Source organism: Etheostoma spectabile, chromosome 24 (genome assembly GCF_008692095.1).
Source record: "Etheostoma spectabile isolate EspeVRDwgs_2016 chromosome 24, UIUC_Espe_1.0, whole genome shotgun sequence".
Taxonomy (NCBI): Eukaryota; Metazoa; Chordata; class Actinopteri; order Perciformes; family Percidae; genus Etheostoma; species Etheostoma spectabile.
The window spans coordinates 407,205-419,534 of NC_045756.1; the positions used below are offsets into that span (position 1 = coordinate 407,205).

The 12,330-nt window shown below is 43.9% G+C and overlaps 1 protein-coding gene across 2 annotated transcripts in view; it reads left to right on the forward strand.

Annotated features, from left to right (window-relative positions):
* The first annotated feature begins 6,064 nt into the window (after positions 1–6,064).
* Positions 6,065–12,330, forward strand: part of cyp27a2 (cytochrome P450 family 27 subfamily A member 2) — a 25,045-nt gene continuing 18,779 nt past the window's right edge. For both annotated transcript variants that reach the window (XR_004327892.1, XM_032506203.1), the window contains exons 1-6: positions 6,065–6,402; positions 8,248–8,438; positions 9,201–9,400; positions 9,481–9,678; positions 9,781–9,944; positions 11,683–11,849. Coding sequence is in view for 1 of the 2 variants with exons in the window: in XM_032506203.1 (XP_032362094.1) it covers positions 6,148–6,402; positions 8,248–8,438; positions 9,201–9,400; positions 9,481–9,678; positions 9,781–9,944; positions 11,683–11,849 (1,175 nt within the window). In the remaining variant the exon portion in view is untranslated. The remainder of the gene's footprint in view (positions 6,403–8,247; positions 8,439–9,200; positions 9,401–9,480; positions 9,679–9,780; positions 9,945–11,682; positions 11,850–12,330) is intronic.

A 12,330-nucleotide genomic window follows, 5' to 3' on the forward strand; every position in this document is an offset into this window, starting at 1 on the left:
CCCCCCCCCCCCCCCCCCGCCTGCCTGCTAAACTGCCAGATACGGCCTTACCCGATGGGCGTCTGACCCCGCCTCCTCCATGCTGAAACCACATTGGACCAGGAGGACCTGGCTGGAAGAAGGTGGGGTGTGTTGAGGGTGTGTCTGTCTCTGTTTGTATGAGACTGCCATAGAGGATATGAATTTTTATTTTATTTTTCTCCGCAAGTTGCACCTTAATTTCTCAAACAAGGAGGGGTGGAGCGCTTCCTCCTCTTTGTAAACGTCTCCTTTTTGATGTTTGTACGTCGAGCGTTTGAGAGTGGGATAGTGTCGGTGTTGTGGACCTACAGGAGGGGATGCCTGACTCGCTGACCCGACCCCAGAATGTAGTCTCCTGCCAAAAGCCAGAGCGCGGGTGAGGACCTGGGCCCGCTGCTAAAGACGAAAGGAAACCCCTAGATGCAGAGAACACTCCCTGCCCTCCTCCCTCTGCCTCCTCTTCCTCTCTGTCTGTCTGCTCCACTGTAAACCACCTTCCCTCCTCTTCCTCCTCCTCTCTGTCTGTCTGCTCCACTGTAAACCACCTTCCCTCCTCTTCCTCCTCCTCCATCTTTGCCGTGTGCCTTTTCTGTTGTTAAAAACGCAGTGCTGGAGTGAGTCTTGAGTACATCCTTCTTACCCTCAAGGTTCTCAGTGTTATTTTTGCCTCCCGGATGAACTGCCTTTTTTCGCACCGTTAGCCCAAATCCAGCTGATCTCCGTTCAGCCGTTATGTCCGTTTCTGCCTTTTCCTGCACCAGGGACTCCTGGTGTTGGGCAGGGAGCATCCTGGTCTCACCTGCTCCGCCTGCCTGCTCTGGCTGGGAACCAGATACCCTCCAGACCTTCTGTTTGAAAGAAACCGCTGGTTTAATAGTGAAATGTAGTGGTGGTGGACATCCCATTTTGGGATGAAGCAGCTAACTGGTACTCTGACAGGGATTGGGACTCCTGCTTCAGTCTGTAGACATGGCAACAGCCGTTTTCTCTTGAAATGCATCCTTCTTCTCCTCTGCTTCTCAGAGTCTCACTGTTGATTGGTCGAGCTATTGTCACGGCAGATCAGAGGGGGATTAGTGTGAGAAATGGGCCTCCCGGTCAGTTCACTATTGATAAATGTTGCTTCGTTTTAGCAGCTCACATTCTGGAAATGTACGAACGGACATCTGACTGGTGAGCAGAACATTTCATCCCAATCACTGGATGGAAACCATAAAGCTTGTAATGAACTAGTTGACATTTGTAGCTGTTTTTAAAGCACAAACAAGTGAATATTTAGAGTTTCTTTTAGTCATCTGTGAAGGAAAATTCAATACCTTTTGGATTGTGGATGATTGGATCAAGGAAAACACAAAGCTTAATTTAAACGTTTTTATTTATCAAACAATTTAATCAAGAAAATAATGAACTTGATCTCTAGCTCTAGTGAAATTAACCACATTTTAAGTTAAATCGGGAAACATTTGCTCACAGGAAGCCTACCAGACCAAGAATCTGAGCTCTGCTTGACGGTTTGAGACCTTCTGTATTCTGCCGGGACACCAGCTGATTCCTGGAAGCAGGAGAGAGGCGTGTTGTAAATAAGAGGCAAGGCAAGAAGCTCACAGCTGATTGGCCGACGGCCTGGCTGTATGACGCTGTTGGTTTAGTGTTTAGACATTTCTATCGGTGTCATACGCTGCTCCTCATTCAGCCCACGTATATTTACAGGTGGCTCTTGCTCCACTGCTTTGTTTTCCAGCTAAGGCGTCATCAACGCACTTTGTTGTGTCCGATGTCTTGTTTTACGTTTATTTGGCCTTTACGAGCACTCCTACAAGTTTAGCCTCGCACTCGAAGACGTTTACAGTATCTCACAGCTTCGTTCCTTTTCAACAATCAGCGCTTGCGTTCGCTGTCGTTTTCCAAAATCAGATGCTAACTCGTCACTTTAGCCAAACCACAAACACTCCGCTCAGCGTGTGCTGGCTCTCGCTGCCGGTTCGTCCCGTGCCGAGCTTCCCTAACATCCGTCTGTTTGAATAGGACTTTGTGTTCATAGCACTGGCTCCATAACTATGCACCAGTAAGACCCAGACAGCTGTATGTGCCGCCTGTGGCTTCACAACTCAACACCTACATGCACACTACTCCTGCTGTACTCTTCAACACCATCAATCATACCGTGGACCTATACCGATCACACCTAAATCTCCTCGGCTCTTCGGTAGTTTTGGCTTGTGCAGTGTCTTTAATATGTGTTTAGGCTGCAGAAACCCAAATAATGAACTTTGCAGAGACGTAATGAGGTGAAACCATTTCTATGTTCTGCTGTTAATCTGACCGAATCATCTCTCTCTCTGTGTGTGTGTGTGGTGTGTGTGTGGTGTGTGTGTGTGTGTGTGTGTGTGTGTGTGTGTGTGTGTGTGTGTGTGTGTGTGTGTGTGTGTGTGTGTGTGTGGTGTGTGTGTGTGTGTGTGTGTGTGTGTGTGTGTGTGTGTGTGTGTGTGTGTGTGTGTGTGTGTGGTGTGTGTGTGTGTGTGTGTGTGTGTGTGTGTGGTGTGTGTGTGTGTGCTGCAGCTGCAGTCTAATCAACGTAATAATAGATTTTAACAGACGGTATCTAAAGCTTTTCTCTAGCATGTACATAGGTCAAAGCTGACAGGAAGCTGCAGTGTTTATGCAGGTTTCTGCTTACTAAAGGTGCAATCAGTAATATTTTAACAACACAAGTTAATCGTAATATGTCGAGACAGAAAAACACCCTATCTGTTGGGATTTTCTGAAGATGTTGGACATGATCTGAACTTCCCGGACTTGTGTAATTAAACAGTGGTGAATAGTTGTCAGGTGTCTAATGGTACGCAAAATGTTTGGTACAATACAGAATGCAGTTTTGGCGTTCTGGGGTCTGGTACATTTACGGTACGGTATTTCTATAATGATCTCAAACATTTCCAATAAGTGTGGGTATAAAGCCTGTCATGCCCAAAACGATTGTGATTGGTTTAAAGCTGTAGGGCGTACCCCTTCTGAAGAGTCCATTATATTTTTTAATCCTCTGTGTTCTCCTTGGCTACTAGCAACTGCGTGGGATGGGATGGGTATGTGGAGGGAGGTGATCACGGAAGGCTTGTATCATCCTCATGGGGGAGACAGAAGCTACGCACTATAGCTTTAAAGAAGTGTGTGTGTGTGTGTGTGTGTGGTCCCCCCCCAATAGCAGAAATGATAACTCATACAGCATCTGTAATCGGTACCAAATTAAAGTTATTTCCAGGAAATGATTCCGAAATGTATATTTGATTGTTGTTGTAGTTCCCTGCCGCGGCCACTAGGTGTCAGTACAGAGCCATGTGTTACTGATTGCACCTGTTTACAAGCAGAAGGAAAGGGGTTTTTGGCTTTTTGTTTGTCAGGGCTTCACTGATCTGTTTTGTCATGAGTCGACCCACACAGAGCCTTTATCCCAGCTTGTGACTTTCTCTGAAGGCGCTTGTTAAACAGAACTGCAGCTCTGTGGTAAACGCTCAGCCGCAGTCCGCAACAAAATGGATGCATTTTCAAAACGGTACGTCTCCAAACGAAGCTACAGAGGAGGAAAATAATCTTGATTTTGTTTGCAAACATCGGTGGTTGTATTGAGTTAGAGGTGGCCTACATTGAATGCCGCCAGCACTGGTAACCCCCTGGATACGCACTTCATTATGCACTCTTTGATTGACTGATTGCTTTCCCCCCCCCCCCCCCAATTCCTCATCTGCTCAGCGACCTTTCATTTGCACATTTTAAGACTTTTTGTGTGTGTGGGTGGTGTGTGTGTGTGTGTGTGTGTGTGTGTGTGTGTGTGTGTGTGTGTGTGTGTGTGTGTGTGTGTGTGTGTGTGTGTGTGTGTGTGTGTGTGTGTGTGTGTGTGTGTGTGTGTGTGTGTGTGTGTGTGTGTGTTGTGTGTGTGTGTGTTGTGTGTGTGTGTGTGTGTGTGTGTGTGTGTGTGTGTGTGTGTGTGTGTGTGTGTGTGTGTCTCAATATATGAATGTATTGTCTTAATTTTTTACCGTCAGATGGCCTCTTTCACCACCGTGGATTCACTCGGTGCCAGTATTTATCATCTGCAAACGCCAAGACACACCTGTCGTTCTCTCTTTAGTGTCTGAATGTGTGTGTGTGTGTGTGTGCGCGCGCATTTACTGCAATTTGTGCTCTTTGGACACAGCGCCTGTAGGAGGGGAGAACATAAAAAAAGATGATAAATGAAAAAAATCATGTACAAATGTATAAAATGAAAATGTACCCTTTTAAAAAAAGAAAAGAAAAGTCCAATTATATCCCACATGTTTGGTCTCTGTATTGTAAAAGAAGCCATGTTTATAATTCTGATTGGTTTGTGACCAATACGCCTGTTTATATCAGATCTGTATATCTGTGGTACGCATAATTTTTTAATATATTTTTTATTTTACTTTTTTTTAAATGGAGGATTTTATGCATGGTTGGGTCCTGAGAGACGCAGCAGTGCCGTTAAATGGTTGCTGTTTTTTGGCAAAATTCTGGAGTATTGCGACAGCTCTGTGTTCATAATTACTATTATGACGACGAAAAACAATAAAAGATATTTATTTCACTTTTTTTGTGAATGTGTTTGCGTTTGTTTCAATGAAAGATTTCTGCTCAGACATGAATTCAAGTTTTTTACAAACATCTGAATTTAAAAGTCTTTTTTTTTGTTAATAGACTAAATCCTATATAATCGTTGAGGTTTTTGTACAACTCTGGCTTAAAATGTATTTAAACTTTATTTTATTTATTTATCCGGGGCAGCAGAAAGTAGCTGCTACATCTGAACCGTTCCTATAAAAGAGATGATTCCTCCTTTTAATGGAGAAACCACATCACAAGTCACCTTTTTAATTTTTAATCTCAAATCAAATCAAATCAAAAAAGAATTCGACTGCCTTGAATGCCTTTTATTTAACTTTGTATGCCCTTAAGAAATTAACAAAATAAAATATGCTTTGTCTATTTTCCGTGTGTCTATACTGTAAAACGTGTAACTACACTTTAAACTGACATTAGCTGGGATTATTTTTTTGACCTTATATAACATTTAACTGTATAGTAGTACTATATGTGTGTATATACTGTATATATATGTATGTGTATATATGTGTGTATACAGTATGTGTATGTGTATATACAGTATATGTGTGTGTGTGTATATATACAGTATATGTGTGTTTATATGTTTGTGTGTATATATATACACATATGTGTGTGTATGTATACAAATGTGTATATACAGTATACGTGTATATAGTTGTACTGACCATAGCATATATATATATATAGATAGTGTTGGTGATATTGTATCTGTATATGTTGTATATATACTGTATGTTATTATGTGTGTAGTTATATGTGTATATATACTTTGTGTGTTGTGTATATATATATAGTATATGTGTATGTAAGTGTATATACTGTATGTATATGTGTGTGTGTGTATGTATGTATATATATATATCTATATATTATTATATTGATATATATATATATAGTGTTGTGTTGTGTGTGTGTGTATATGTGTATATAGTATATGTTGTGTATATGTGTATATATACTGTATGTATATGTGTATATGTGTGTTATTAATTATTTATATACTGTATTGTTATATGTGTGTGTGTGTGTGTGTATGTGTATATATATCATATATATATGTTGTGTATATATATACATAATATATATTTATTATATATACATTATATATGTATATGTAATATATGTATATATAATGTGTAATATTATAAGATGTGTATATATATATATGTGTATGTGTGTGTGTGTATATGTGTATATAGTATATGTGTATGTATATGTGTGTATATATATATATATATATATATATATGTGTATATGTGTGTGTATGTGTATGTGTGTGTACACACAGGCTATGGGGAACACTTTTAGTTACAGCTTTAACAACATGATGTCATTATGTCACATGCTCCACTAGAGGTCGTCATACACCGTAGTTATTACCGGGCTTTACAGCTCCCTGCTACGGGATATGTAGGCTCCACTTCTGTTCTTTAAAGTCTCTGAACTAAGAACCGAACCAGCACATTCAGCAGACTCACACCCTCCACGATGGGCTTCTCGGCGGCGGCCCGCCGACCTCTCCTCCGGCTCTCGACGCTCTGCGCCCGGCCCGTGTCGGTGGTCCGGCCCGGTCCGGAGCGCCGGTCCAGCACCGCTGCAGCCAGGAGAACCGTGGAGGACCAGGCCACGAGCAGCGGGGCGGGGAAGCTGAAGACCATCGATGACCTGCCCGGGCCCAGTCTGTCCACCACTCTGTACTGGTTATTCGTCAAAGGATACGCGGACAAGGCCCACTTACTGCAGGTACAAGGGGGGGGGGGGGGGGGGGGGGGGGTCTTTACTTCTTCCTACTTTTTGAACATGGAAATCTCTGACATTTGGAAATACATGTTCAAAAATAAACAAAACAACTACAGTACCGTTCTGAAAAGCACTGTAGCCATGTGACCTGCCTCACTGCCAGGAAGAACAAAAGCAGCTTTACCAACAGAAGTTTCCAGCCTGAAGCATCTTCTACAAGTTTGGAGTTGTGGTTTTTCTTAGAGAGAGATGCGATTTGAGCTTTTATTAATCTGCACAGGTTGACTGAGTTTCTATTATAAAGGCTTCTTGACTGTTGTATTTTTTCATAAGCAGGCTAATAATAGAAGTAGCCTACAGTCAGATTTTTTTTGTGGATCCTCCGACTGTTTGAGATTTCATTCTTCTTTTGTTAAACTCCACTTGACTTGTTACTTGTTTGTCATGTATTAACTGCTGCAGCGAACTTACAGCAGTCGAATAACCATTTCTATTATTCATATAAGTATAAGCGGAATGTTACAGTGTGCAAATATTCCTTTACATGTTAAAGGCCTGCACTTAAAAGGAAATTAAATACCGTATGCTGTGTTTTAGTTGAACATTTTACCTAAAAAGTAAATACACTACAGTCCCTGACAAAAGTCTTGTCGCTTGTGTACAAATTGACCTGAAGTGCCGCTGAAATATATTTCTAATCAGATTTATTTACAAGAATGGCTCATTTTAATCCCAACAGCTTTTGTAATAGTTTCAGTGCAAAAAGAAAATGTCAAAGTATTCTAATATTCACACTTGGTAAAGCCCCTGAGTCATGTTTGCAAAGACTATGTTGTCGCCTTGTCATATGAGCTTCACCTGGGACTAATAATGGATCAATCGGTCTCAGGTGTGATAAAACAACCCCAGTACACTAGACCTTCACATCAACTGCAACAGACCTCTGCAAACATGCCTAAGATTCACCCTGAGACCAAGTTTGGATTATTAAGAGCTGAAGACCAGATCCACTGCTGATGTGGCAGACACCTTCAGTGTTCTCGCGTCAAGTCAGAGGATTAAAAAAACTTTGAAGACACTGGACATTTTTTTTGACAAGCCCAGGTCAGGCAGACCCGCAGACAACTGCTCGAGAGGACCGTTTGTTGGCTCAAAATCCAAGGCCAGCCCAATTTCCACTGCATCTTAGCTACCTCTTATATTCCCACCCATAAAGAGGCCAAAACTCTCCAGCAGGATGGTGCTCCATCCATACTTCCATCTCCACTTCAAAGTTCCTCAAGGCAAAGAGATCCAGATGCTCCAGGATTGGCCGCGCCCGTCACCAGACATGAACATCATGGAGCATATGTGGGGTAGGATGAAAGGAACATGGAAGACAAACCAAAGAATATTGATGAACTCTGGGAGCTTTCCTAGCTATTCCTGATGACTTCATCAACCCATGGTCTGAATCCTTGCCAAAACCGCATGGTCCAGTCCTTCAAGTTCATGAAGTCATACAAGATATTACATTTGGATCTCACTGCACCACTATTTAATTTGCTGCCATATTTTAGTATTTGTAGTAATTTTTTCAATTTCTGTATAGGCACAAACTTTTGTCTTGCCAAAATTTGACCTTTCTGTCTTGTTTAATATAAATCTTTTTTTAGTGAAACTAATTTATTTCAGTGCATTGAACATCATTTGGGAGGGTTTTAGCTTTTCATATGAGCTATTTCTTACACCAATGATTAATTAAAAGTCAGGTTAATAGCAGGTGTTTCTACAAAATAGATAAGCGACAAAACTTTTGTCAGGGACTGTAGTTGCAGTAGCTGTAATGATGCAATCTGAATCTTCTAGGATGTCCAGAAGAGGCTCTACGGGCCCATCTGGCGCTCCAGGTTTGGCCCGTTCGACATCGTCAACGTGGCGAGCCCGGAGCTCATAGCTCAGGTGACCCAGCAGGAGGGCCGCTACCCGGTCCGAGCAGAACTGCCCCACTGGCAGGAGTACCTGGACCTGAGGGGACGGGCCTACGGGCTGCATGTGAGGTGAGGCGAGACATAGGACCACACAAGGCTCTTCCTTCAATCTGACAGAAAAGATGTCACTAATAATGGCCACAAACATCAGTTAATGTGGTCCTTAAGGGGCGCCTGGGTAGCCCACCTGGTTCAGCGTGCGCCCCCATGTACAAAGACAGTCCTTGCAGCAGCAGCTGTGGGTTCCCCCCTTTCTCATGTCTTCATCTGTCCTTTCAAATAAAGGCCATAAGTGCACCAGAATAAATATGATCCTAAATCATAAGTAGTCCTTTAATTTGTTCATGCAAGGTTTGGGTTTGATGTAAAGTACAGTATGTTAGGTCTGGCTGCACCACAGATGCATTCTGGGATAGGAAAAAAAAAATGCTCTGGGTTGTTTGCAATTTTTAAAACCAATCACAATCTTCTTGGGCGGCGCTGAGCCCCGGACGCAGCTCTGCTAAATAGTCAGGAAGGAACATTTGCTCCCTGCAAAAGAAAACTCCACATCCAATATATTATATGAAGTCAACACAACACAGTAGTGAGCTATTTAAATCAGCTGATGCATGGTTACACCTCATTATCTCTTACCAGTGTGTCTCTGTGTGGACTTCGTCATCAGCAATCCCACCAATCAGTCCCAGAACGTCCCAGTTAGAGAGGAGACGCCCTCAACATGTTCTTTGTTAATCTTTACAGTCGTTCCCTTAAGAAGCGAGCAGACCGGCCTCGTTACACCGGCCACATCTTCCTCAAAACGACCACTAAAACTCTTTTACTTTGTAGCCCGGGACCTCAGTGGTACCGGATCCGCAGCGTGCTGAACCCCAAGATGCTGAAGCTGCAGGAAGTGCCGGCCTACGCCCCCGTCATCAACCAGGTGGTGGGAGACCTGCTGCGTCGCGTGGAGCTCCTCCGCAGTCGCAGCCAGGACCGGGCCACCGTCTCAGACATGGCTGCTGAGCTCTACAAGTTCGGCTTTGAAGGTGAGAGTCCCTTCGGTGACCTTCAGAGGGGTCGAGGGGGTAGTTGGGGGACGGGTTCTGATGCCTCTGACCTCTTGCAGCCATCTCCTCCATCCTGTTTGAGACGCGGCTGGGCTGCCTGCAAGAGGAGATTCCCACAGACACGCTGCGCTTCATCGCCGCCGTCAACACCATGCTGACGACGTCAGACACGGTGCTCCTCCTCCCCCGCTGGAGCCGCGCCGTCCTGCCCGTCTGGAGGCGCTTCGTCCAGGCCTGGGACGACCTCTACGACGTAGGTATGCACCAGCAGAAGACAACACCTGAACTAATCCATGCATATTGGGTTTCCACTTGTGGATTTTAAGTCAGGAACGTGTTTTTGTGTGTCCGTCTCGCAGCCCAGACCCTCATCGACCGGAGGATTGCTGAAATGGAGGCTCAGCTGGGCCGCGGCGAGCCGGTAGACGGCATGTTCCTGGCCTACCTGCTGTCCTCCGACACGCTGAGCAGGGCCGAGGTCAACATCAGCGTCACCGAGCTGCTGCTGGGCGGCGTGGACACGGTGAGACGGGGGGGGGGTACCAGCTCACGCTGCTGGGCCGGGGCTTCTTTCTTGGTTCTGGCTCACTGTTTAGGGCTCCCTCGGGTAGAGAAAAAACATCACACACACAGAGAGGCAATCAATCAATCAATCTGTATAAATCTGATACTGATCTGTACAATAGACATGTGCTTAACAAGGCAGAATCCATCATATCTGATAGTTCTCACCCCCTGAATGCAGAATTTGAAGTCGCTGCCCTCTGGTTCCTCCTTCAGTCGGCCACCAACTAAACAAATAGATAGAAATTCTCCTTCGTCCCCTCTGCTATCTCTCTGCTTAACGCTGGAAAGAATAGGTAACGTCTGCACATAAGGCATTTGGACTTAAACTATTAATGTTTTATTTATTTCCCCATCTGGTCTGATCCTGTATTTTTAGTCGATGTTGTTGTCTTTGTTGTCATGTCCTGTAAGTCAACTTTGCCCCTCAGGGACAAATAAAGGTCTTGAACTTGAACTTGGTTGTGCAGCATGAGGACAGAAATACAGATCAACAGATAATAAGTTGCTTTTAGCCCAAAATGTTGTGAATATTTCAACCTAGCGGCCCCACTAAAAGGACCAGAAGTAAAGGCTCTATGCAGAAGGCCGTCTGCAAAGCAACTAATAACTAAAGTTCTCAATAAAAAGCACAATATTTCCCTCTGAGATTTAGTGGAAGAAGAATGTTTCCTCCAGTAGAAAGTATTTATTATTGAAGAATGTGGATCTTGAGACCTGTGACTTACAAAACAAATGACACCAAACACACAAATGATTTGTCTGTGTTGGCCGTGAACACGTTCCAGTCTGGAAACCAAGGGAACTATTTAACTAGTTTTAGTTGTCCATAGTTAATAGTAGAGTTATTACTTTAAGGGAATCAGCAACAGAGACAGCTGCTGGTTTTGTTGTTGTGTGTAGGAGCAGCCGCAGAGCTCGTCTGGCTGCATTCCCAGGCGGGGTTGAGGCTTGTAGGCAGAGTTATAACTCTCAGCTGGATGTCCTATCTGGAAATCTGAGTTAGAAGACGTGCCACGATGTCGGCATGGTTCAGTTAGAAAGCACGTACCATGCCAACCACACAGATCCCAGCCTCTCTGGTGAAATGATTACCATCACCATGACACAGGGTCTTGCAAAAGAACTCAAGGGTCCTGTTCTGTTCTGTTCTGCTGCATTACATCTCCATGACTCATTCATAAAACCATTAATATACTAACAAGTAGGGAAGGACAACAACTATGCACACCCAAGACTGTTGCAGAACGTGCAAATAAGTCTTTAAGTGTTTATTTTAGTCATTCTAGCAGCTCACATGTAACACGTTAAAGTTTCTCACTACTTTAAAGTTTCTATCCACTACACAGCACTTAAAGAAAGGTCCCTTTTAAAGCTGGTTCACCTGTTACTAACCACTGAGGCTGTTCCTAACCGGTGACAACGCACTCTTCAACAGATTTGACCTACATTTTTTTGTCTTGTTCATGCATGGGCTCATGACAGAATGGATATTTGGTGTTACTTGAAACAAACAGGGAAACGCTGATGTATGAAACTGCAGATTAGATTAATTTACCTATTAATCCAACACTGTTCCTGATCGCTCTGGCCCACTTTGACCCCTGGTCTCTCCACCACTTTAGTTTGAAACTGCAATGTCAATGTCTTGTACAATAATGTGATTTCTCCTTCCTTTTCCTGCTGACGGAGCGCAGACCTCGAACACCCTGTCGTGGGCCCTGTACCGCCTAGCGAGGGACCGCAGGGCTCAGGACCGCCTGTCCACGGAGGTGAACTCCGTGTGTCCGGACAGACGAGAGCCGACCACAGACGACCTGAGCAGGATGCCCTACCTGAAGGCCGTCATAAAGGAGACGTTACGGTGAGCTGACAGCTCGCATTCATATCACAACATCCACAGGGAATGGGACCTGCACACACTACACCCAGAGGGACATGCGTAGCTTTTTAATTTTTTTTATTTAACCTTTATTTAACCAGGAAGTCCCTTGAGGTTGAAATCTCTTTTTCAAAGGAGACCTGGTGAAGACGGCACACCAGTTACAATACAAACAGAAAATACAGCGTAGACAAACTTACACATGGAGGAAAGGAACAGGTCACATGGGGCAGTTACATTTTTGAGTTACATGACATTTTAACATGGCCTTAAATTCATTTAATGGGACTAGATCATTTAGATGGAGCAATTTTTGCAAGTTATTCCAAGACCATGGAGCGAAGTAAGAGAAGGCTTTTTTCCCCAGCTCAGTAAAAACCCACGGTACCTGGTGAGAGCGCCACCTGGTGGACTGGAGATGAAAATGGCTGAAGTTCAGTTTGAGGAGATTACATAAATATGC